Source organism: Festucalex cinctus, chromosome 3 (assembly GCF_051991245.1).
Source record: "Festucalex cinctus isolate MCC-2025b chromosome 3, RoL_Fcin_1.0, whole genome shotgun sequence".
Classification (NCBI taxonomy): domain Eukaryota; kingdom Metazoa; phylum Chordata; class Actinopteri; order Syngnathiformes; family Syngnathidae; genus Festucalex; species Festucalex cinctus.
In genome coordinates this window covers 28,234,604-28,260,928 of record NC_135413.1, presented here as the reverse complement: position 1 = coordinate 28,260,928, position 26,325 = coordinate 28,234,604, and the positions used below count along the sequence as shown (strand labels likewise).

Below are 26,325 nucleotides of genomic sequence, written 5' to 3'. Positions count from 1 at the left end.
GTCATGATGAATGTGTGCCATTTAAAAAAATATATATATACATTTTGACTTTTTATTTTTATAAACAGCCAACTTGCTGCCAAGGCTACTAAGAGAACATAATGAGAACATGAGGTCCACAAGAATGGAACCCTGAGGGACTCCTATTCATTCCAGGGTTAGGTCCCTCCCCCAAAAATAGTTAAAGCTCCCGAAATGATTTATTTGCAAGAATAATTAGTAACAATTTTTTTTTTTCAAGTGGCTTAGACCCTAACTAGACGAAAGTGATCAAAGTCAGCACTTCTGAAAACATTTTTAATTAGTGCATTTTGATGGAGATCCTCTTATTAGGTCCATTCCCTTCTGGATTTCACCCCATGGGAAAACGAGTAAGAAGTTTGAAAAGTGTGTGGACTTCAAATATAAATCACGGCTTACCACTTAGTAGGCAACTTTGTTTATAAGGTTTGTGTGATATACAGTACGTGGTAAACATTTTCAAATACGTAGCTTGTCAGTCAGGGTCTGTTCTCTTTGGCTTGTATTATACATATTTTATACACCTTCATAATATTCACCTTTAGTCTTATGCGTAAGACTCCAATGAAATGTTATTGACCACTCCATTGAGCTCAGACAGCACCTGTTGGCACAAACGGCACTAATTAGTAGAGGAAGATTCATAACTTAAGTACTGGTATTTTCCAGCTTTTTTCTCCATTATTAACCCCCCCCGGTTTTATGTTCTTGAGCTGAATAGTAATGATTGATATCATATATCATAGGGCAATATAAAACATCTACAATATGACATGTTTCATAAATAAATGGGGGAAAGAAAAAAAAGAGACTCAAGAAAATTATCATTAATTTAAATGAAAGATACTCTATTGGTAGGGTTGTGCAATTAATTAAAACTCAATTACAATTTCAGTTACTAAACTCCACAATTACAAAATCAGCATAATTTTAAACAAAAACAAAAGATTTTTACTAGTTTTAAGTTGTTTTAAACTATGTATTTGCAAATCACTTTGTTGACCCCCAAGCTGCACCTCGTGGAACCCAGTTTTGAGAAACACTTACCTGTGTGATGAGCGGCCGCCTGTTCTTCCTCTCGTGGAGACATCTGCCGGCCAAAGAGTAGACGCTCTCCACCTGGCTCATGTCCCAGTCGCTCATGCGCTTGTCCACAAAGGCCTCCAGAGTGAGCTGCTCATCGTCGTCGTCAATGTCGTGCCTCATGTCCATCTGCCACAGTCAGACTGCGTCACTCGTTATTTGAGCCAATCAGTCAATACTGAGCTAGAATTTGCATTACCAAAAGATGCGGCTCACGGTTTTCATCTGCTGGAGAGAGTCCGGATAGAATTTCTAACAGTACCTGTAGACTCCAAAGATAGAATCAAGTCCGAGTTCAGGGAGAGCCTTATAAAAGAAAGAATGTGTTCTTAATGCTGAATTAATTGATGGAATTATGTCAAAGTTTGTTTTAGTTGTATAATCATCATAGGGGATCAATTATTTATTTATGCATACATACTGAATGATGCATAATGAGAACATGAGGGGCACTAGAACGGAACCCTGAGGGACTCCTGGACCACTTAATGTGTCTGTCTGTGTCTGTGTGTGTGTGTGAGTCGACAGCTTACCACCCCAAAGCTGAAGACATCCGATTTGGGCGTGATCTCCCCTCTCAGCGCCTCAGGCGCCATGTAAGCGCAGGTACCGACGATCCTCTCTGTTATCACGGTCGTCGCGGTACGCTTGGCTGAGGCTCTCGTCAGGCCAAAGTCTGAGATTTTGGCCACCAAATGTTCATCTAACAGGATATTTGCACTGCAGAAAAAACAAAGAAATTAGTTTGCATATGCTTGGTGGCATTGGTGACTCATATTTTGAGCTCACATTTAAAGACCGTTTGACATTTTTGGTTTGATGTGCTCACGAGAGTGAGAGGAGTCATTTCACCCATCTTAAATGTGATAAAGCTGGAAGCAAAATAACTGAAACCAGCGAGTGAGTTCACTTCAACATCTTAAATCGTCGTCATCTTACATCGTCAACATCTTAAAGATGAACCGACAAACCAGCGCTATGATGGCAACCATTAGACATATAACAGGGGTCTTTGCTTTACTTTTTATGACGGCGACAAAAAGCAAATTTGTACTTTCAACATAGGCAATGCTAACAGTAAAGTCATAATCACAGTAAAAATTTGGGAACAAAATCTAAACTATTTCTGAAAACAATTATAAAACAATACAAATGAAAAACAGTATTATTTATATTTATATATGTATTTATTTATTTATTAGGGGTGTTAAGAAAAAATTGATTCGGCAATATATCGCAATATTATAGCGCGCAATCCTTGCATCAATTCAATATGCGGCCGAATCGATGTTTAAACAATAATTTTTGATGGAAATATTCAACAAAAAGTCTTACTTGGGGTTAGGGTTTACACTTTAAGCATAGAAGAATGTTATATTCATGGAACATTAAGCTTTAATATTTAATTTTAATGCTTTAATGTTTCAGTTAAATACATCATCATGCAAATCTTACAGTGTACATGTACAAGTTTATTGATTAGTATTTTCTGAATTTGAGTTAAAAAAAAAATCAATAAAAAAAATCGCAATCATCGACTGAGATTTGTATCGGGACTAAAACGTTCCATCCACCTTTTCACATCTCTGTGGACATGATGGTTGCTATGCAAATACTCCAAACCTCTCGCCGTGCCGTCAGCTATCAAGCACCTTTGTCGCCAGGACAGTGGTGGACTTCCTTCCTAAAAGAAAACAAAAATGCACAAAAAAAGAAAAGAAAAATCAATCAAAGTTCAACAAGACCACACATTTTCATGTAGTAGATGTCACTCACAAAGCAAGCCAGTCTGTCCATCAAGGATCCATTAGCCATGAAGGCATACACCAAACACGGGTATTGCCCGTCACTGGAGTAGCCCACCATGTCCACCAGATTCTCATGTTTCAACCTGTCAAAAAAAATATATATATATATCGTGAGTTTGGACTGTTTTTCTAGCGCCAGACTCTCACTGACAAACTTACACCGTCAGCGTTTGAATCTCCTGGTTGAACTGAATTTGCAGCTCATCGGGCGAGATGTCGTCGATCTGCACAAATCCGATGTATCACTATCATTTGACAGCATGTGCACCAGCTGTGATTTAGAAGCAATGTGTTTTGTTTTGTTTGTTTGTTTGTTTTTACTCACCGGGTTGAGTTTTTTCACAGCCACAGGTTTGTCCCGCAGGAAACCTTTGAAGACGGTCCCAAAGCCTCCTTCTCCGAGCCGGCAGCCGCCGTCGGATGTAGGGCGCTCGTCAAAGTTTCCGGTAATTTCCATCAGCTTGTTGTATGAGAAACTGGTGAAACCTGACACTTAGTAGTAAACAGACAAAAAAAATGTTATTGAGTTGAGGATCTTGGCATTACTTCTGCCCCATGGACTTTATCTCCTGAATGAGTTTGGGCGCAAAGCTGTGTACATCCTGCACTCAGATTTGTGAGACACTAAACGCTGCTCTCCGTGCTGTTTTACTGCCCTCTGGTGCCCATTTCTTGTAGACAGGGTTTCTCACCACAATATACTGCAGATTAAAAATGCTGTGGTAGATAATATACTAGAGTAAAAACTGTATTAAGATGGCTGACTGAGGTTTGAGTCCTGCCTGAAATGGCTTAAAATGTGCACTACAACTCCAATCTCGGTGAGCATTATACATAAATGAAGTAAATCATCAACCTTGTGCATGGTTTGGTTCGTCATTCTTCAGCTGGATGGGAGTCTGCTGTTCATCAACAATGGACGCTAGCGTTGTCCTCTCTGTCTCAGTTATCCTCCAGGTCGGCAAAGTTGTTTGTGTGCTGCTGGGTTCTGCTGCAGGAGTGGCACGTGGTGTCTCTATGGAGATCACCTCCTCTAGCGTGGGGGAATAAAACAAATCACAAACTATTATTTCGGTAACGTCAGTCAACTGAAAACAAGACATGAGTATGGTCAATCCTAAATAGAAAGTTCCAAAAACTAAAAAAAATAATAAATTAATGTTTGAATGTTTGCTCAGGAATTATTTTTGAAAAATTGAAAACCTTTAAATGTTTGTTGGGTTTATTAGATTAAATTGATTAAAATCGTAATTGTCCTAGAATGAATGGGGGGGAGAAAAAAAAAATCGAGATTTTATTTTCTTGGCCATATGACCCAGCCCTACTATTTAGTAGCACAAAATAATTTAGTTTACAACCTGGATGTAGCTGAAATGTTTTTTTGTTTTGTTTTTTTACATACAGCACACCAAAAATCAAAACTAGCAAGGTCACAGATGACCACCATTCAGTTGTTGATGAGATTGTACACGTTGTTTACAGTGTGTACCACAAACGTTAGACAAAAACAGATTCCAAGTAAACGATGGCCAGGCTCTCTGCTATTCCTACCACCAGGCCCTATTTACTTTCACTTGGAACACAGGAGGAAGTCATACCAGGTAACAGCACATTGGCAGGTGCCAGTAACTTGCGACTTTTGAGAATGTCCACCAATTCTCCCACTGTGGCGTTGAACATGCCCCAGTCACGCAGCAGCTCCACTGTGGGGCTCTTCCCCTGAGCAACAACGCCCTCAAAACGCCTGCAAACACACATTAAACACAACACATTTTATTTTTTTATTTTTTTTGCAATGGGCTTATTTGGACATATTTAAACACCTTTCAACACACACTTTTTAAAAACAGTGAGATGTACAATAAGTGATGTGCAAATGTATCAATTCAATTGTCCTGCCACATAAAAACTGGGATGATAGATAGATAGATAGATAGATAGATAGATAAGAAAGGATTAATGGACATACCTGACATGAAGCTGAGTGTACCTAAACTCGCCGTCGGACTTCCGGATGGAAATGATGACTTCCTTCCACACGTCCACGGGGTCTAAAAAGTCAGCCACCAGACGAAGTACACTGTAGGGGAGTTTACGAATGTAAGTCGAACGAGTCACCGCGTCGTTCATTGTGCCACAAAACACGAACTTCGTGAGTATTTACGCCTCTTTCTACGACGACATGTTTTACAAGTGTGGCCCACGAGCTTCCGTTTGTGTGTGCGTTTTTCCAATATTGAGCAACTTCCTCAAACAAGTGAGGTCAGGTGCCGCCCCCTGCTTCTCTTGTTGCTCGAAATAAGGCGACACAAATATGCAAAAGGGTCATTCTGCTCTTTTTTTAGTACTTCCAACATGAGAGTAGGTCAACATTATGAACACAAACTATTGTGTTGTGGCAATTTAGTGGAGTTCGGAGCTGTTTGGTTTTCAAATTCAGGCGTGAGACTTCTGTCTGTGTTGACAGTCACTGCGCCACAGTGACATCTAGTGGAGGCCATTGAGACTACACTTGAAAATTCTAACCATCCATTTATGCAAATAATGTGTTGATTATTTGTAAAATGCCAAATGTGGGTGACAAGGGTCGCCATTGAAAATCAGTGAAGTCACCCAAGGCAATATGGAAGGTTGTAAATGAAGCGAACACGAAGGAACTGATTGCTAAAAAGCATAAAAGATGAAAAGCCGTGAAATAAACATGAAACAAATGACGTGTGAATTTTGTGAACCATTCCTTTAAGTGTCCCCCATATTAAATTGCAACATTTGTTAGTAGATGACACAGTACTCCAAAAAAATAAAAGCTCATTTCAAAGGCCTTAGTGAGTCTTTAAAGTAAAAATGACTAAATTCTCTCACTTTTAATAGTCTTTTTTTTTTCTTTCTTTTTTTTTTATACATCCTGACAGTGCACATGGTGAGAATTAACCTACATGAAAAGAAGACATCACTACATAAACTGCAATTAAGCTATTTGTATAAAAGAGCATAATTATAGTCATTAGTGCGTTTTTGGTGCTTGTATCCTTATTTTTCTTTCATATATGCACCAACCTGGCTTCATGAGCTCATTCAGCGCTCAGCTGGGTGTCATGAAAAGTGTGTGAATGTGCGTGTATATGTGACTTGATGAAAGTGATTCGATGTTTCTGTAATATTTGGGCCTAAGAACTCAACGCAACTTTATTTATAAAGCGCTTTAATAACAGGCATTGCTGTATACAAAGTACTGTATATAAAACATAAATCGGTTGTGCAGTAAAGAATAAGGTAACAAAAGAAGAACAAAGCACATTTTAAAGTGTGTATACAAGGTTTTTTTTGTTTATTTTTACAAGTAAATACATTTTATATCAGTTAATTAATAAGAAGTAGGCGAGTGAATAAATAAATAAATAAATGTATAAATAAGTAGAATAAACATCAAATTCAGAGCACAAAAAAAAGGCCCATGTCTTGCAGTCGTTCTCAAATGTTTTATACCAAGTCCCACCAAAAAAACAAACAAAACAAAACAAAAAATAAATTGTCAGCGGAGCAAAAAGAAAAAACACCTATAACACACCCTCCATGCCCACACCACAGGATATTATTTTTCTTTCACAGACATCTTAGACTTTACCTACTTAATTTCGACCCAATTAACATTATCCGTGTAACCCGCTTCAAATGCTTCACCGTATCCAGCAGCAGAAGCACATTTTGCAATTGCTGTGATTAATTAGCGGTTTGGTTGCTCGCCCAGCTCATTAGTGGCCTTCCATGTTGCAATGCAAATAAGCTTGTTGGTTTGACAGAGAAGCGCAACAAAGCTGGTCGTCCTCCAGGAATCGCAAGACTGGCCTTGCATTTGTTTTTTTTTTGTTTTTTGTTTTTTTTTTAATATAAATTGCTATCGTCGTAGACCGTTAGCACGTCTTCTTCACAGTCGAGTTTAACCGCCTTAGAAACTTAAGAGTCAGGCCTTCCTGCATCATAGGTTAGAGTAGACTAAGTGTAATAAATAATAATATGTCCATATAGGTGAATGTGAGTGTCCCAATTCACCCAAAGTAGGCTGTGTGGTTCCAGTCACCCGCAACCCTGAGAGCAGCCAGTATAGAAAATTAATCATTTCAAAAAGCTTATGGATGATTTTTAACTCTTTGACTGCCAAAGACGTTTCATGATGATTAGTAAAATTCCAATAAATGGAATGCAATCTTTCATTGAGTAGCCACATTGTATATGTAGTAAAGGCAAACAATATTCTTTTTGCCTTGAAAGATGAGTTAAAATGCTCAAAAGCGGCTGGCACTGTGGATTTTTTTGTTTTGTTTTTATAATGCCTGGCAGTCAAAGAGTTGTTAAGCATTTGAAAAGCATAATGAAAAGCCCAATATTAAACGCGTCCTGTAACTTCCCTTGTGACCCATAGAGGGCAGCAACTCCCTGCCCCTCTCTCTTTAGGAGACTCCGAATCTAATCTACGCTAGGGTAAATAAGATTTCAATGACAATGACATTTTCTTGATGTAGTAAGTAATGATGTGTGAGGATTCATAAATATTTGTGGTTGGTAGAATATGAGGCACTACAACTAGAAATTGAGCGGGAATCTTTCTCTCCCTTGGTCATATAGCACATTAGTTAATAACTCCATTTTAAAAACAACCACAGCAACAACAACAAAAAACAACAACAACAAAAACATCCATGCAGACTTCATAGAGCAGTCTTGTGTTTTCTGACACCTCATGACACTTCATACATTGATTATGGTGCTGTTTGACTTGAGGCATGTTTTGAAAGACAACATGTACTGTACCTTCAAAGTCACAAGCACGTCAGAGACACGTGTGTTCTATTTGGAGCATCAGCTGAGGAAATAGGCCTGCTACTATCTCCATGATGTCAGCAAACTGATTGGCTGAAAGCTCAAAGTCTGACTCAGATTTTGGCCTTCAAGTTGCCACTCACCTTTAAGATGTATCCTCAGTTGTTAGCCACTCTGGTGTTCAAATCTCGGCTCAGGACATACAAACTTTCTTTTTTTGTGCATGCCTGGGTTCTCTGGGTACACCCCAAATACATTTGGGTAAAAAATAACCTAACTATGGGTCAAATATGGACCAATCCTCAACTTGGGTCATTTTGACCTGACTTCAGAGTCAACAAATTGGTCTTTTAGTGTAAAAATAGTGGTCAGAAATTTTAGGTAAAAAAACCTGGTCATTTTGTATGAAACAATCCAGAATGTCGGGTCAAATTGACCCATGAAGTGGATTGGTCCATTTTTTTTGTTTTTTATTTATCTATAATTGGCTTAATTTTGACCCAACTGTTTTGAGAGTGTATATTCCAAAACACTTCTCCTCCTCATTTGATCTTCACGGATCTTTAAAGAATCCTTGGGTGTCCTGAAAGACACAAGATAAATCTAACCTACTATTATTTGAGTGGCAATGACAAGTGGGGTTCCTCAAGGGTCAGTCCTAGGACCTCTTTTGTTCAGTCTGTATATGTTAACCTGCATTTGACTGGTGACGAGTTCAGGGTGTAAACCTGCCTCTTTCCCCAAGTCAGCTGGGATAGGTTCCAGCTCACCCGGGCCACTCATGACCTTAATGAACAAATGTTTGTTCCTCAGAAACAGGGCCTCATTTCAAAGTGAATTAAACAGTCTTCCCGACCGTTTTAAAGATGCATGTTTTACCAAACACCGCACGTTTTACAGATTCCTTTGAAAGAGCCTTGCATTAAGTGGGGTATACGAGCTCAAGTCTTGTATCTGTGTGTGAATCAATCTCAAAGAGTAAGAACAATACAGCACAACACACAGCTAAATAGAGACAAAAGTTAGCCGTGCAAAATCTTCGTTCTAACTGCGTCCCAGCTGTGTCGGCGAACGGGTCCAAAACACGAGGAGGTCAATGTTTCATTGTGACTGGAAGGCAGCCCGCTTCCTAAATGAGAGAGCGGAGGCCCAAGAAAACGAATGCTCGCCTCGTTGTCAGCAGCACATTAGGCTTTTAAATGATTCCATGTTACCTGGACGCTTGTCAGTTTGTGTTCCACGCACCAGAAACATTACACGCTTTGTTACACTGGAAAATAGAGAGTGGGGGAATGAAAGAGCAGATTAAGTTCCGCTGGCTGCTTTTTCTTTGGTGAAAGGATGCAGATGGTTTTGCTAATGAAACTGCTTCCAAGTCATTTATTTACTTGATAGATTTACTGGGAATGGGTAGAACGGTCGTTATAATGCGATACGGATGGGGCAAATGCACATGTCCATACGTCCACATTTGTTAGGCCGTTTAGTGTCGAAGGTGAGCTAAAAAGCTAACGAAAAAAAAACACAGACTGAGAGTTTTGACTCTAAACTCTCAGTAGGTGTTTTTGTTAGCTCTAAACTTTAGAATCTTCAGCTAGCATAACATACAGTACACACACATATATACATTTTAATTTCATGATGATGTCTTTTAGGATCTTCAAGTCGGCTTTACCATATTTGGGTATTTGGCAGATCGCGCTACGCCTCGCTGGACGTTTTGGATTTAGGACGTTTTCTATTAACACACTCAAGTGGAAATTTGGTGACAGAAAGTACACAAGACTTTAGAGTCTAAAATTTAGACAAAGGTAAACCAGGTCTAAGTTGTGGCGTAGGTGGTATATCTGCGTTTGGTAGATTTGATCCAGACGCAAGCAGACAGATTCTGCGCTCCGCCGACAGCGGTGTCATCGTATGTCATTCATAAATATGACATCAGCATGTATTGAGTCCTCTGAATCACTGTAGAAATAAAGTAATTTAATTCATGTGGAGATCTTCTAAACCGTATGCCTCGCCTGCGCTGAATTTGAACGTGAAGATCCGCATCGATTCGTCGCTAATCAAGTTGGCTGTGTTCACTCCCACAACTATCTGTCTACAAAAATACCAAAAGAAAAAATATTCCCTTCATCCATGCACAGTTAGATAGCACTTTGCAGGAGACTTGCGCTGGGCACAAAAATAGGAACTTTAGTGTAAATGATGAGTAAATGAGCAGCCTTTTGTCAGCTTATGATTCATGACCCTCGGGTGATTTAAAGTGTAGAGGGGGAAAAGAAAAAAAAAAGTCCTCAGACTTTTTAAAGCAGGCACCACAAATAGGCTGTAAACAGATAGCGATCTATTCCTTCCCCTTGCCTTTCAGCACGGGGCCGTGTAGAGATGACATGCATGCAATACATCATCATGCTTATTATCAGAAGCCTCACTAATGTGCTAATACTGACATCATGTTATTCATACGGTATGTTCAACCTTTTGTATATTTTTTTTTCCATGCATCACTCATACTTCACCTTTGTGGGGGATGGGGAGCGGGGGGGGGACCTGTCACATAAAGGACGTATTGTGAATGTTCCAAGCAGGCTCACTGTATCCGATTACTTTTCCTATTGTGTCAATCGGGTGTCATCCTAAACCAAAACCTGTTAAGTGTTGCAATATTGGGAGCCCACTGCAGGTAAGTCAGGGGAATAATAATAACAAGACAAAGTTATTTATACAGGAAGAAAGGTTAATACAGTTAATACAGTAAAATGAATTACATCAGAGTAAAGGCATCAGTCAATTTGAACAAAATTTTTCTATCTGCATTTGTATCCAGATTTGTCCCATAATATAATGTGTTCTTGCCACTTCTCAATGATTCTTGGCGGTTTTGTAGTTCTTGCGTCATCCTGCTCAGTCACACATTGACAAAGGGCGATCAAAACAATGGCTCCCTCCCGAGGTAATTACACACGTGCATGGGGTTACGGCATCTTTGAATATGTAGCTGCCTCACATTGCTAGCAAGTGTGTATTCGTATGTGTCCTTTCAACTTAAATCATCATTTTTTGGGAAATGGAGGTTATTGCTACACTGTTTAATTACAGAGTAGATCAAAAGCTGCACGAGTATTGATGAGTTGTGTTGGGGAACACACAACCTACGTTGCACAGAACACAACATGTAAAATCATTTGAACAAAATTCCAAAGGAGCTGGTAGTAATTTGTATTTACCGTAGTAGCCATAAAGTTGACTAACTGCTCATTATTGCTTCAAGATGATTTATTTTTCCTTTTGTTAGCAGCGTTCTGCAAAATCAGCCGAATCATTTTTTCAAGGGCCCAAGAGCCAAAATGTTGTGGATTCTGGTCTTTTTTTTTTTTTTTTTTTTTTTCCACTGAAGTTAAAAGGGAAGTCAACATGCACCAACAAATTATTGACAGTAATATGTTGTATGTAGCCCCACTAGTCCAAATATGGTATTCTAGTTAACATTCTGTTTGTGGAATATGAGTTAAGTAGCAAAATCCAGCAGCTTTTATCAGTTTCAGAAGGCGGCCATTTTGCCACATGCTGTCGACTGAAGATGACATCACAGTTGCTCAGCTCTCAGGTAACAGCCAATCACAGCTCAGTTTCAGACAACAGGTGAGCTGTGATTGGTCGTCGCCTGAGCAACTGTGATGTCATCTTCAGTCGGCAGCAAGTGGCAAATGGCCGCCCCCTGAGATGGATAAAAAACGGCTAGGTTTTGCTTCATAACTCATATTACACTAATGTAGTATTAATTAAAATGTCATGTTTAGACTAATACCGCACACATCAAGCTTTTTTTTCGCTGCAGCTTCATCTTTTAAATTTGGTGAGTCTTTAATCCATGTTTCTGCAATACCAGTAGACTGCAATGTCGAAAAGTCATAATTTTGCACCTTAATCTAGATCTGCACCGCTATTAGATTTGATCGTCTGATTAGACCATATCAGGGTGGGAGTCAAGTTTAAGCTAGCTAATGTAGTACTGCCATGCATCCTAACTTCTTATCACAGTGGGGATACTTAGAGCGAGCTCCATGCACTCCATTTTGGTAAAAAAGTGATGGCGGCCCATTGTCCAACACTAATCCTGGGTAATGCTCACTGGCGCTTGGAAAGCTAAAAACTCTCTTCTGTAAACACACACAACCGCCTCACGGGTCCTCCTCGGGGGGCTAAAGTTGACAAATTGGGGTGTTTCGGACAGATGCCAGAGTTAACTGATGAAGACAGAGAGATATTTTTTTCCAGGCTTTTTATGGCTCATATATTTTAAGTGTGATGGAAAGAAACAGCTTGTGTGTATTTTGGGGCTATCTAGAATGCAAGCATTAGCATGTAATGGTAGCTAGCAGTGATTGTTGTTGCCTCTTTAGGGGCATTATTATGTTCAGTGCCTGCTGGGATGGTCAACACTGGGTGAAAGGTAAGATGCTGATCTGGTTTTCTCTGTACTCCGCGTACCTCATGGTAGGCAGGAGAGGCAGAGCCTCCCTGTCCTGTCCCATGCATGTGAAGAAAACAAAAAACAAAACAAAAACTGATTACATTAAATAATGTTCCATGTTCCATTTTCTTTCTCTTGTCCGTGCTTCATTTTGATTTTTTTTTTCGATCCAATTTATGTCAATGATGTCATCATTAAAATAGCTGAATTTACATATTTCCTGTTCAAATGTAATGGTGCCGCAGTCACTTTACCAGTTTAACATGTAAAAAAAAAAAAAAAAAAAAAAAAAGAATTCAAGTACAGTAGAACCTGTAGAAAACAACTGGCTCCTGGCTGCTGGTCTAATGTTTTCCCCTTTAGAAATACTGGCAAATAGGAGTTGACTTCAGTGTCAAACTGTCACCATTAACTCTTTTCCTGCCAAGAACGGTAATTAACGTTAATGGAAATCACAACGAGTTCTGCCAATAACGTAAATTGACGTCAACTGTGTTTTTGTTTTTGTTTTTTCCCAATGGGCACCGCAACGTCTTGTGCAGCTCTGGTTTCATGAATAAGTTGAAAAAACAAAAAAAACACACAAAAAAACACCCACTAACTATGGCCAGCAGATGGCAGCATTGTATCTCTTTTCTTTTTTTTTTTTTTTTTTTTTTTTTTTTTTTTTTTTTTTTTTTTTTTTTGAAGAGCTCAGAATTGTTCATTCGGTAGTCTTACCGATTCAACGTCTTGTCATCATTGCTCTTTTCTTTTTCTTTTTTTTTTTTTTTTTTTTTTTTTTTTTTGTGTGTGTATGTGTGCGTGCGTTTGCGTGCGTGCGTTTGCGTGCGTGCGTGCGTTTGCGTGTGTGCGTTTGCGTGCGTTTGCGTGCGTGCGTGTGCGTGCGTGCAAATACGTATAAATTTATACTCATTCATTCACCTCTCTTTTCAATGGTCTCCCGTGAATCAAATTACATGAAAACATGGCGGATCTTAGGAGATACGTTTTCAACGATATCGCGAATGCATAAAGCTTCACATTAAATCTAATTCACAGAGCGTCCGTCACTAAATAGTAAATATTAGTGTCAAAGTCACTGTTGTGCAGAAAATGTATCATTTCACAAAAAGCTTTTTGTCTCCTTATTTTTTCCATTATTAATTGAAAGATGATTGAAAATGCTCGAAATTGGCTGGCACTCTTTTTGGATAACCCAGTAAAAGAGTTAATAAAACTTTATTTATACTGTAGAGATACAATTTTAAGCGACGATTGAACAACTACAGTGTAAAAAGTAGCTACATTTTTCCTGTGATTTGGAATACAGCTAAGTAGTTCACAGCTGCCAGAATATATTAATTAATCTTCACTTTTTTTTTTCTCATGGTACAGAAATGTAAATGTGTTCTTTATGTTTTTACTTGGAATTGAATAAATAGGAATGCACATATGAAGAAGCGCTACTATTAACCACTTTTTTTTTTTTTTTTTTTTTTTTTTTTTTAACACGCTTCGACGCACGCGTACATGCTGGAACCAGATTTTTTCTTTCCACTCTAGAATTCCAATCGACCTCTTTTCTGGGAAAACAAGCAAGCATGATCACACGTTACCTTTTCAAATTAGAGAACACAACAGCCGACGCAGGATGTCGAACAAGTTCAGTCACAGTCTGTTTAGTGTGGAAAACAACAACTGGAATCGCCAGTCGCATTTGGTCGACACAGCACAAAATAATCAAGACGAAATAATTTCGCATGCAGTATGTAGGATACAGTTGAGTAAACTTCTCTGGCTTTGGTGCCCTAATCTTGACCCTACAGGGAGGCTGCAAGGCAACAGCACTGCACCAACACGCATGTTTCCATTGTTCCACGTGTGATTGCGCCCGTGATGTAATCTGAGCGGCCCGAGGCTATACGGCACTCGCGCTGTTGCCGGAATCATTTGCAATCTCCTTTCTTTGTTTGTTTTTTCTCGCATCGGATGGAATTCCCCGCTTATCTAAATCCAATAATGACTTAAAGCTGGATGTCAAAACACGTTCCGTTATTATCTGGCATCCCTCTCCTCCTTCGCCTTTGATGCCAGAGGTTGCAGTGCAGGAAAAGCGCAACGCGCAGCCTTTTTGAATCTGCCGACTTGTCAGGATGCTTAACCGCGAGAGTTAGACCTGCAAATTGTGCGTGTGTGGTGTCTGGAATCACTGCTGACTTGGTTATGATTAAGACCTGGTGAGACCGTGTGTGTAACTTCCTTTTGTGATTAGAGTACATATGTAGAATGTACTGTACACAAGAAGTTGCGCGAAGCAAGTGGACCGAACTTTGAAAGCAGCGTCGCCATGACGTTGAATTGTTTTGATAGTGTTGTACAAGAATGTTAAGAAATATATACTGTATGGGACAAAGTTTTTAAAGATTAGATGGAGTAGTTAAAAAAAATGTTCACCTCTAAATATTAACATAATAAAAATGGGTCGACCGCTAGCGTTAGCCACTAGCGTTAGCTGCTAGCTAGCTAGCTGCTGCTACTTATAGACCCTTCCAGTGTGGCGTCACATTGAAGTGCGCCAATGCGAGTGAATTAGAAAACAATCAGTGTCTAACCTGGAATATATACAAGAACATATGAAGCTATTGAAATTGTCGTATTGACTGGGGAGTTCCACAAGGATCATTTTTAAGTCCACTATTGTTTCAGTTACATATTAGTTCTGTGTTCATAGTCATTTGTCAATGCTGACTCATTATGTTTCCTCTTTATTCTCATCTCTGATGACCAGATATCAAACTTAATACTTCTTTTACTGTCAATGCAAGGTGATTGCCTTTGACAGTTGAACCTAATGAAGTATCCATTGAGTAGATTTGTCACTGTATAAATGTTTCATGCTGAAAATTCAGAAGATAATCCCACATTTTGTTTTAAAATGTGATTAATGATGCTACACCGACTACAACAACTTGCTGTTAAAATGGATGTCCACTAAACTGATGGCTTCCAAAAACACATATCTCTAATGTGTGTGCGTTGGGGTGTGTGGGCGCGGTTGTGTTTGGCAGCGCCCAGATGCTTTGTTGAACTTGCGGGGGTTTTGGTCGCTCCAAGCCGCTCTTGATGAGCTTTCAGTTTGCCGGCTGCTCTCTCAGCAAACACATCTTTGTGTTACGTTTAGGGTGTCACGTCCACTTCACTCCGCATTCTTCCATCCCCTCAGTAACCTTGTTGATGCAAACACAGTAGGCAGGGATGGAGGGGAAGGGGGTCGCAGGGGATGAGTGTTTTGGAGTAATTTAAAAGAATGATTGGCTAAAAGCAGCAATGGCAACGCTGTCTGAAATTTGTGTTGCCCGTAAAGTCGCTTGTTCACGTGGAATTTTTGTTCCACTGTTGTGGATTTTATTTGAACAGTCCCTTACAATGGCGAGTAAATCGAGTGTGCATGATGAGGCATTCAAATGAGTGGCGCAAAGGCTTCCAGTTGCTCTCAGCCTTAAATCTCTTGATCTTGAAAGAAGCTTGAATGGAGAGATGAACTGACTGTTCTACAGTAGTGTACTTCTAATTATCACCGTCACCCTTTTTAATCCTGGCCACTTCTTTTTTACTTTTAAAAATGTGTCCATTACGAGCCTCATGGGTGGACAAGAATTTGGATTATTATTGCAAACACGGCACCGTTGTCCATCGCAGACGCCCCCGGGAAACGTGACACAGGTGTCCGTCCGTCCGTCCGTCCTGCTTCCTCCTCACATGGCATGCAGGCCCGTCGGCTCCCGAGGCCTTTGGTGTCTGCGTCTCGGAATCATAAAACACGTAAGGATTAAGAAGGTAATGAGTTTAGTGAGGCAATTTGCACGGACGAGTAAAATTAAGCCCTGGGGGAGGTTGTTGGGGTGGGGTGGGAACTTTGCCAATGCTGTACGATGTCCCCGGGATAGCACATCTGCTTTATCTCCGGGTTTTATTCATGTTGTTTTTAGTTATTCTTTTACTATCACAATACAGCATTATTAAACGTTGTAGTCATGAGTCTTGCTTCAGCATTTTATACGACAAGTTTTTAATACGAGACATGGGAAGACCAATCAAGGTGATCTGCAACAAAATGCATGAACTCTTATCACTCGTGTATAGAGTGGGCCCTATCTTAGTGATATTGTAAAAAAGAAGAAAAAAAAAACTGTTTTGGTAACGTTCATTATGTGCAATTGATGTGAGAGAGTTTAGTCCAATATAATCCGAATTTTTTTGCTGCATCACATTGTGTAAATGTACTTCAAAACTTACCTTTGTCATGATCATCCTCATTTCACAAAAAAATAACTTCATTCCCCCCCAAAAATGTCAACATTGTGAAAATGAAATTGTTGTTTTTTCAGGGGTACATATATATTTTCTTTCTCAGAAAAAAAAACTATAAAATGGCAAATTTGCGAGAAAAAAACTTACGACAAATACACGTAGCGTAGCTATATTCTAATTTGAGGATTTGTTGGTTAATGGGACACTGTATAAAATGAAAAGGCAGAATGGAGACAGATTCCTTCTTTATTTAAACTTTATTCGTCATACGCGACACTTCCTGATCTCCTACCAGCTGACTAACACTCACCAATGAAAAGCTAGCATGCTTTAGGTAAATGCATATGAATGATGAAGAGCAGCCGTTTCGACACATCAACTTAGCAACAACTTGTGCAAAAAAAAAAAAAGATGAATGTGTAAAAAAAAAAAAAAAAAAAAATGTGGAAGTTTCTGAGTTTTTTCTTTTCTTGCAAATCTACCACTTTATCTATTTGCAAATTTGCCACTTTATTAATTAAGTCGCAAATATATGTTGTTGGTTTTTTTTTCTCACAAATTTGCCACTTTCTAAAATCGCAAATTTTCAACTTTAAAAAGTGGTAAATTTTCTAGTTTTTTCTCAGAATATTGCCCCTACCCTCTAAAAAGATATATTTATACATGGCCCTAATACGCCGTCGTTTATTTTCAGAAATGAGGTCACAATTTTGCTTACTTTTACTTACTTTTAGTTTTATTACACCCAAGTGAAACTTCTCTTTTTACTTTTACAACAGTTAAGAATGTTAAAACGCTACTTCTCACATTGCCTGTGCAGTTAAGAAAAGTTTTATGGTGACGACAATCCACTTTTTTCCTCCCTGGTTTTGAAAGGAGAACAATTTGGAACTCAACCAAGATTAACTGATTGTGTTCCACATTGGCGGTTCCACTGTAAAAGCGATCTATTACCACTACATGGACACAATCCAGCTGCGAATGCGCTGTTTTGAATTCCCGGCCGGGCCTCGGAATGTGATTTAAATCAAAATGGACTTTCTCTCTAATAAATCCACTTGGCCAAGAAGAAAAAGAAGAAGAATAGTGGACTTTTAATTAAGCCTCCGGGGCTTTGGACATCATTACAGTGCCAGCAGACTACTTTCGTTAATCAAATGTGGTGCTTTTTACTGGCCGATATTTCAATGTCTTAACGGTACCCTGTCCAAAGCAATCAACAACTTCTTTAAGAATACTTTCTCAACAATCTTCCTTTACTCGGTCACCTGCAGTGGGACGCAGGACCCCCTCGCCATGCTCCCCGCCCTCTCTGACATCAGCCAGGCCCCCGCAGCCCCTGGGAAGTTGAGCATGTGAGTTTCCCCAGGTCATTAGGGGGGAGGCTTGAAAAGACTGTCACCAGGAAGGAGATAAGCCGCGAGGGGCGCAGTAATAAGGCCCCCGAATAATAGCCCCTCTGTAGCCAGCCACTGAGGACACAGACGCGGGGATTATAGGGAGCCTGAAAAGGAGAAAGTCAATGGACCCCCACACAAAAAAATATGAACCGCAGTACTCGTGAATAGCGGAAGGGGGAGGGGTGAGTTAGCAGCATTCTGGGGGGCTCCTTTCGCTGGGCATTCAGGTTCTATGTCTTGAAGACGCAGCACACAAAATTGCTGATGAAATTTGCTCAACTCAGCATTTTGTAATCAACACGTGTGCGCATGTGCGGGTACTGTACAAAATCTGACAATCAAAAAAAACGGATGTGCAAAAACTGATGTCCTCAAGCACGATCAGCTATTTCCACTATAGGGCTGACAAACGGAAATAGAGAGAATGTAATACGAAACAATATATAATTTTAGTACTTTTTGTGTTTTAACGTAAATTATGTTTTTGCAGTATTTTAATATATTTATTATATTCAAATACTACTGCGATTGGCTGGCGACCAGTTCAGGGTGTACCCCGTCTCCTCCCCATAGCCAGCTGAGATAGGCTCCAGCACCCCCCGTGACCCTTGTGAGGAGTAAGCGGTTCAGAAAATTCACTCCCAGCCATTTTCACTGAAGCAACCCCCCCCTTTGCTCCTGGTTGTATTTACTGGATTTTGACAGATTTTGCAAGGCCCACAGAATATTGTGTTCTATTGCTATAAAAACATGGAATTTACCAAAATAAAGATGAGTCTCTTCTTTCATCAGGAAAAAAAGAAGAAGTATTTTTGCATCTGTTACCGTTTTGCAGCAATTAGCATGAGAACTTAGCTAGGTGTGATCAATATTCACATTCCTGGTGAAAACACTTTCAAAAAGAGCTTGTTGCAACATTGTCCTGGCTGATCTCTTATATTCTGCCGCCACCTACTGGCCGTTTATGTAGTAACTACCATTGCTTTTAGCCACCTCTTCATGTCAGAAGGTACATCAAAGTCTTGTGTATGCTCTTGCACAAAAACAAACATTTAAATATGTTTTGGCGAGCGAAGGGCAAAGTATATAAAAACAACCCGTATTTACATGTTTTTGGGTTTGAATGAGTTAATAGTAATTATTATAATTTTACAGTTTGAATCATTCCATTGCAATTTTCTCCCTTTAAAGGATGCTGATTGGTCAATCCTCCCGTTGTGACCCGAGCCCGGTGGCATCGTGCTGCTTCACAAGTTCATCCAGGTGCACAAAGACGGTCAAGTGAACGGCACTCGCAAAGCTCGAGGGACGATTGGCGCCCCGCCAGGTATTGAATGAACCACACGAAGCTCTAATCTGTCATAAGCAAACGCAGTTGTCGGGACACTCGCTAAAATACAATAAAGCCGTCAAGAAGACGATGACAAGGCGGGGGTCTATTTATGAGCTCTGCTTTAACTGATGAGTTGCCAAGCGATTAGGTCATCCCGTTTGAATGAATGAATAATGAATAAGTAGTGTGGCCACAGGAAAAGAAGAAAAAAAAAAAAAAAGTGCCGATTCCCAGAACGTGAGCCGTGTTGTCAGAACTTAATGTGAAGCAGACGCTGAAGGGTGAGCGAGCTCAGGTATGGGGGGGGGTATGTGGGCCCCATCAAGGCAGTCCTTAGCAATAATATGACAGTCAGTGGAAGTCCTCTTCTCCCTTTGATTCATAGCCAACGAAAAGACGTACGTACACAAATATGTGATAATACAGTGGATCGATGAAAACTGGTCATATTCCGTTCTATCTTGACCAACTTTTGAGATTTTCACAAAGCAAGCTTTTGCTTGGCCAATTATATGCTTGACTCAAGTCAGTTTGCAACTATTAGAAGCTTGCTTTCAAACATAACAGAAAGTTAATTACACATTGCTTATTTGAAGCAACCTACATTGAATATCTGCTTGCGTAATATAGCTTAATGCAAACACAAAACGTCACAGAGAGGCTGACAAATAGCATCTATGTGGGGATTGTTACAATCCTTTAACACTTTTACTGCCACACGTTATCAAAGAAAAATTTTGATATGACAGAGGCTTTGATCATTGACAAAAAGAGATACAGTGCTTCCATCTGCTGGCCATAGTTTAGAGTGTTTTAAATTCCACAACCCATTGACCAGGCAGCGCTGCAATTCGACGTTGCACTAAGAAAAGATTAAAAAATTTGTTGACGTTATTTTACGTTTATGGCAATATACGTCGTGATTTTACTGATCGTTATTAAACGTTTTTGGCACTGTTTGTGACAAAGTTGTTAAAGATTAGACAAAGTAGTTTGTTTATTTATTTATTTATTTATTTATTTATTTATTTATTTACGTCTTAATATTAACATCATGGAAATGGGCCTACCTCTAGTGCTAGCTGCTAACTAGCTAGCTGCTGCTACTTATTGACGTCATCGATTCCATGTTTGTACTGCAGTCACGGTATTTTAGTACTTGTGACACTTATTGATTAAGTGTAAAACAAAACAAAACAAAAGACAACATTTATTACAACTTCCCACATATTCCACTGTATTTTTATACAATTCAAGAATTGCGAGAATAAAACTGAATGGAAATAGCGTAAAATTGGTAAAATAAGTTGTTATGCTAGGATGTTGTGGATTTTTCCAACATATCGATGTCTGTATGACTGTGCGATACTGCCCCCCAGTGGCTAAGGTGCAATGGAATAATGACATTTTCCATTCATTTGTCACGTGAGCACGTCTGCCACCTCCGTCAACGTACACGCAGTCCACTCGCCTTCCGCACAACTGCTTGGCTCAACACGTTGGCCCCTATCACTGTCAATGTCAACGTCGCCAACACGCAGGACATGAGCCCACCCTACCGCCTACCTCTCACCAAGCCCGGCACCTCTTTTGGGTGTCAGGCCGCGATTGTTCCGCGAAAGCCGAGCGGCAAATCAAAGCTTCCCGCAGCGGGAGACCTCCTTGAAGCGGCCTCGTCCGGTTCGTGGCCTGTAAAAGGGGTCCATCCCCTCCCCGTCAACCTGACCGGGAGCAGTGAGCCAGGCAGTCTTGTGAATAAGCACAAGTGAATGAATGAGCAAGTGAATGGGTGGTCCCTCCACCTCGGGATTGGACTTGATGGAAGCTAAAAGAGCTCTCATGCGGTGTCACCTTCAGCAGTAATGCGCGAAAAGAGTTCAGACTTCCTGGAAGGACATTTACTTTGCTCCCAGTCACCCGGTCTCTTTTTGTCAAAAAGGATTTCTTCAGCTTTCAACTCTTCCAGCTTGTTGCTCCCTAGCTTAAAAACAAAAAAACAAAAAAAATGGCGTCAAAGCTCTTTTTTTGTTGTTGTTGTTGAATGTGCGCATTCACTGTCACTTTGTTGCTCTGGGGGTCCCCCTACAAATGGAATGTGTAATTGTGGGCATGCTAACTAACATCTCAAACAATGAGTGATGCTTGGTAAAAAGCGAGCTGAGTGGGTTAATATGACTGATAAAAGAAATCGCAGATCATTTTAAAACTTTTTGAAGGTCCAAAAAAGTGTCCAGGACACCGTTATATAAAAGCAACAATTGAGTTTTAGTCGCATCCCGGCTTCCCTAACATGTTCATGAAATCTATTTTGGTTTAAAGCAAAACACTGCACATAGCGTTAAATTTAGCTGATGTCCAAGGTGGTCCAACTCTCCACGCAGGTGTTAAGGTGATCTGGAGTGGTGTGGTAATTCCAGGTACTAATCTGAGTTTACAGGTGTTTTGTTTTGTTTTTTTTCTTCAAAATTAAATTAATCTAAACCCCATTGATTATTTGTATAATTTTAATGATTTTTTTTTTTATCTTATAATCTGTTTGTTTTTTAATCATTATTATTATTTAATTAAGATCATTTTCACTTCATTTCGAGTGGGCGATGGAATAGGTTTATTTTTAATATATATAATAAATGCATAGTATTCTGTCTTGCCATTATGCTGATTTTTTATTTGTATATGTAATTATTATTTTATTTTGTTTATTTTTTTAGTCTAAAGCAATTTTTATTTTGTTTCAATAATTCTTTTGTAATTGTATTTTTTATTTATAATGGTCTTAGTTTTAATTGATTTATTTTTACTTTAAATTAAACATCTATGATTATTTTTCTCATTTTATTATGCAAGAGTATATATTATTTTACAATTATTAATTCCACTTTTTAGTTTTTATAAACTATAGAAATTTGTTTTAAAATTACAAAATTATTTTAGGATTTGGTTTATAATTGTATGTTCATCTTATAAGTTTTTTTTGTTTTTAATTTTACAAAAACCTTGCATTTTGAATAATTGAAAAGAGGACTAAACTATTTTCCACAATTAATATTCTTTTTTCTTTTTTTCTTTAAATGTTTTTTCCTAACACTTCATCCCGTCAAATTTGTGAAAAGAACCACGTGTTGTTACTTGTAATGAAGTTTTCCGCGTGTGAGCATCCGTTCGAGGAGAGCGGGAGGAGGTCACATGATGCTGCGTGAGGCCGGGGGGCAGGTGGGCTCTCATTGACTGCTGTTGTGCAAACACAGGCGGTAAAAATGCAAAAAGAAAAGAAAAAAAAAACGGAGGGGAAGGTTAGGCGAGGGTTGGGGAGCACTGAAGCAACCACACCAGACACATCTATGTCTGTCATCTCCTTGTACGACACTCACACACGCACATACATACGCATACATACTCACACGCATGCATCGCAACGTCACGCCGGTTTCATGTGAAGGCGCCTTTGATCAGAGCTATTCTCAGATGTTCCGCGGCTTCCCTGCCATTTAAAGCTGTTTACACAACTCCAGACTGAAGCTGCAATGGGGAACAATGGCTGCACCCATTCGACGCTTCCAAACAGAAGCCTTCCCGCCATGGAGGCTTCGCCATATAGTGTGCAATACCAAAAGACACATATTGGACTTGTGGCATCTCCTAATAGCGCAACAATCATATCACAGTTTTCCAACACAGCAATACGATACAAAAATGCACTATAGGACGTAGAACACAACACAGAATTTATCTGCAAAGTAATAAAATGACAAAAACAAATAAAAAGTAAACGTATAAAGGGCCCTCATAACCACATAGCCCAATAACCCTGTAAATAACAATAATATTTTTTTTTTTTTGCCAGATCTGATGCTTGTGCAAAGTTTCAGGAGTTTTCTCCCATGTTGAGAAGCTCAAAAACAGCTCTTTTTTTTTTCTTTTTTTTTTTCCCCTGGCGGGAATTTTTATTTTTTATTTATGTATTTATTTGTTTAAAATCACTGGTGGATTAAGATGGAAAAAAAAATCCCCCACTGGCGGAAACTGGCCTCTGACAGGGGAAAAAAAAAATAAAAATATTTTTTTTTCCCTGGCGGGAATGGGCTTCCATAGAAACAAAAAATGTTGTGACGTCATCTAAAAATTTGTTTTAAAAATCACTGGTGGATTATGTAAAAAAATAAATAAATAAAAAATCCCCCACTGGCGGAAACCAGCCTCTGATATTGGGGGTGGGGGATTCCCCCCCCCCTTCCGGGAAATTTGTTAAAAAAAATAAAAAAAAATCACTGTGATTTGATCCCCCACTGGCGAAAACTGGCCTTTGACAGTGGAAAAAAACGGCGGGAATGGTCTTCCATAGAAAAAAAATAAAAATGACATCATCTAGAAATTTGATTTTGATAACAGAGGACCTTTAGAAATGGCCGCCTCTACTACTTTTACACCTGTGGCCAACAGTATCTGTGTACCAACGGTATCTGTTACACGTAATTTAGCGGCCGCTCTGTTGGCTCTTAGTAAATCCGTCCTATAGGTCCTTAAAGTGAACCACTGCGTTCGGTGGGACTTGAACAAAGTGACAGTGTTTGTGACATCTTATCACAAAGCATTCTGACAACACTAATTTTAGACATCTCGCTATCACCTAGGCCAGGTTATCAGCGTCTCCTTTCAGAGCGGCCATCTTTCACTGCGCTCTTCATCCGGGGACACGTTGAACATGCGGAAGGCCCGCTTGTGACAGTGTCCTCTTCACTGGAGACTGAACAGAGTGTCCTTTTGTGTCATCCCTAAGTGCCAAATCCACTCCAAGATTTCACTTTGTATCAAGAACTAGAAACTTTTATCTGGCTCAGGGATTATTTTTAGAGCCGGCAAGTGTGCTGCTGCCATGATGAAGGGTAAAAGTAAACAACGGGCAACTGATCGGACTGTAAAATAAATGTTTAGTCTTGACCGAGACAGAATAAAATCTCTCTCTCTATATATATATATATATATGTGTATATATACGTTCTCAATGTGTGCCATGAGGCTCTTGTCCCGTTCTGAGGAATGAAAATGAGGTGAAAAGTATAAAAGGGTAATGAGTTGAACGGGTGTGCTAAAGACCTCCAATAATGTTCATAGGAGGTGTAAAAATAAAAAAAAATTCAGAAAAAATATATTTCTGCTAGGGCTGTCAAAATTAGTGTGTTAATATCAATTTAATTTAATGTTCCTTTAATGCCACAATTTTTTTTTTAATGCCCCGCCCCTTGCACTGTCATCAATGTCCAACATTAAACGCTTATGCCATCTACTGGCAGAAAAATTACCAACACAAATCAACGTTTTACAATTTTATTTTTTTTTACAGTACAATACATATTTTTGGACTAACTTAAAATAAGTTTATGAATTATTATGAAGTTACTGTATCAATGAACTAAAAGATACCACCATATTTTTTTATTGGGTTAACATATTTTCCCACTTTTATGTTAACAAGAGTATGAAAAATATTTTGTTGTGCGTTTTATTTTATTATACATTTAGAATAGCTATATAAAATGTGTGATTAATTTGCAATTAATCACGAGTTGATTATTGAAGTCATGCGATTAATTACAATTAAAAAATTTAATCGACCAACAAGCCTAATTTCTACACATTTTTAAACTGTTGTCTGCACATCTTCTTCATGACGACCTCATTATTATTTTAGTTGCTGGCCATAAATAGTACACCAGTTTCCCTCTTTGTGGTCATTTGAGAAGTATTAATTATTACTGTCACAACATTCCTGCAACTAATTTGGTGGCTTTCTTTTTACATGAATGAATGTCATTTGTGTGACATCATGAAAATTGCAAATGGTAATAAAGTCTGCGAGCTAGGAGGAAGTGATGAAAATAACAAGTCAGTGGGCCGCTGCCAATGAATCTCATGAAGAGCTGCCAGTTTAAAAGTTCACAGCTGTTAATATCCCGAAACACAAGGCAGCTGTCCACCGCACGGCTTATTAGGCCACTTAAACACGACTGAAGGAGTCCGCACCAGAAATAAAACTTAATATATTCACTTTTTATTAAACTAATATATTAACTTTCTATGAACTCGTATGTTACCAATTCTCTTTTTAAACTTCGACAATTCTCAAACTTTTGGAGTGTGGAATACCAGTGACTAGTTCTACAATGATGAACAAGATGCAAACGTTTGAATCATTGTCAACGTCATCACATCACCTCATTAGTGGCATCAAAGCTGTTAATGTGATGTATTTTTTTTTTTCTTTTTGTTTTGGACCTATACAGTGAGTTCAAAGATTTGTTTGCAAATACATGTTTCAAGATAATTGGTAAAAACAAGCCAGAGACAGAAAACTACATAGTGCTCAATTAGCATTATAATAACAATAGCATTAAAATTAGGAGTGTCAAAATCAGTGCATTACTTTTGAGTTAATTTAAAGTTCCTTTAACGACACATTTTTAATTTTTTTTAATTTTTTTTTGAACCTGCGATTAAGGACCGCCCCTTACTTGGAAAACCTGTACTGGGGGGATTTCATGTCGCAACGCAGCACACGCGTACACATCAAAATTTAGCAGTAATAAATTGAATAATGATGCATATATTTTTGGATACTGGGGTCAAGTTGTATTTGACCATTTTAAAAATGTGAAGAATTTTACATGTTACTTCATGTTAAAGATGAGATGTATCTTAATATGAAAAGAAAAGGCTGTCACTGTCTTAAAAATGCAATTATTCCATCTAGTGGCAGAAAAAGGACCTCAACACAAATCAATATCACTCGTTTTTTGTTTTTTGTTTTTTTTTGTTTTTTGTTTTTTTACATTACATCTTTTTAATTTTAACTCAGTTTTATAAATTAGTATGAAATTACTTTCTCTATGACTAAAAGTTGCAGCCATATTTCTATTAGTTTAAGATTTTTTTCCCATGAAAACTTAGGAAAAACACATTTTATTGTACATTTAGAACAGATATAAAAATTGTGATGAACTGTGAGTTAACTATTGAAGTCATGCAATTAATTCTGATTAAAAATTGTAATCGCCTGACACCTCTAATTAAAATGTTTTTCATTCTTTCAATTTT

At 38.8% G+C, this 26,325-nt stretch overlaps 1 protein-coding gene and 1 long non-coding RNA gene across 5 annotated transcripts; one reads left to right on the top strand and one right to left on the bottom strand.

Moving 5' to 3' along the window:
* Window positions 1-423: 423 nt before the first annotated feature.
* irak4 (interleukin-1 receptor-associated kinase 4) lies at window positions 424-5,174 on the bottom strand. 4 transcript variants are annotated; one of them, XM_077517349.1, is made up of 12 exons: window positions 5,062-5,171; window positions 4,882-4,992; window positions 4,511-4,656; window positions 3,769-3,945; window positions 3,238-3,404; window positions 3,072-3,136; window positions 2,881-2,995; window positions 2,679-2,788; window positions 1,638-1,824; window positions 1,304-1,366; window positions 1,069-1,233; window positions 424-625 (listed from the first exon to the last, which is right to left on the bottom strand). In XM_077517349.1, exons 3-12 carry the CDS (start codon window positions 4,590-4,592, stop codon window positions 569-571), a joined length of 1,188 nt encoding a protein of 395 aa, XP_077373475.1. In that variant the 5' UTR covers window positions 4,593-4,656; window positions 4,882-4,992; window positions 5,062-5,171; the 3' UTR covers window positions 424-568. The 4 variants fall into 4 exon arrangements, 3 of the variants coding, with proteins under 3 accessions (XP_077373475.1, XP_077373473.1, XP_077373474.1); XM_077517347.1 differs by having other exon boundaries at window positions 4,882-5,174; XM_077517348.1 differs by having other exon boundaries at window positions 3,238-3,398; window positions 4,882-5,174.
* Window positions 4,908-26,279, top strand: LOC144016347 (uncharacterized). The gene is made up of 3 exons (XR_013282893.1): window positions 4,908-5,064; window positions 19,092-19,227; window positions 23,865-26,279. It is a non-coding gene; the product is annotated as an uncharacterized LOC144016347 (long non-coding RNA).
* The last annotated feature ends 46 nt before the right edge of the window (window positions 26,280-26,325 follow it).

Coding starts and splice junctions, on each gene's coding strand:
- irak4 (XM_077517347.1), bottom strand. CDS start 5,042: ATGAACGACGCGGTGACTCGTTCGACTTACATTCGTAAACTCCCCTAC. Junction 2,789..2,880: donor TGGACAGACTGGCTTGCTTT/GTGAGTGACATC, acceptor GTTTTCTTTTAG/GAAGGAAGTCCACCACTGTC. Junction 626..1,068: donor GGCGGCCGCTCATCACACAG/GTAAGTGTTTCT, acceptor TTGTGCCAACAG/GTGCTGTCTGAGCTCAATGG.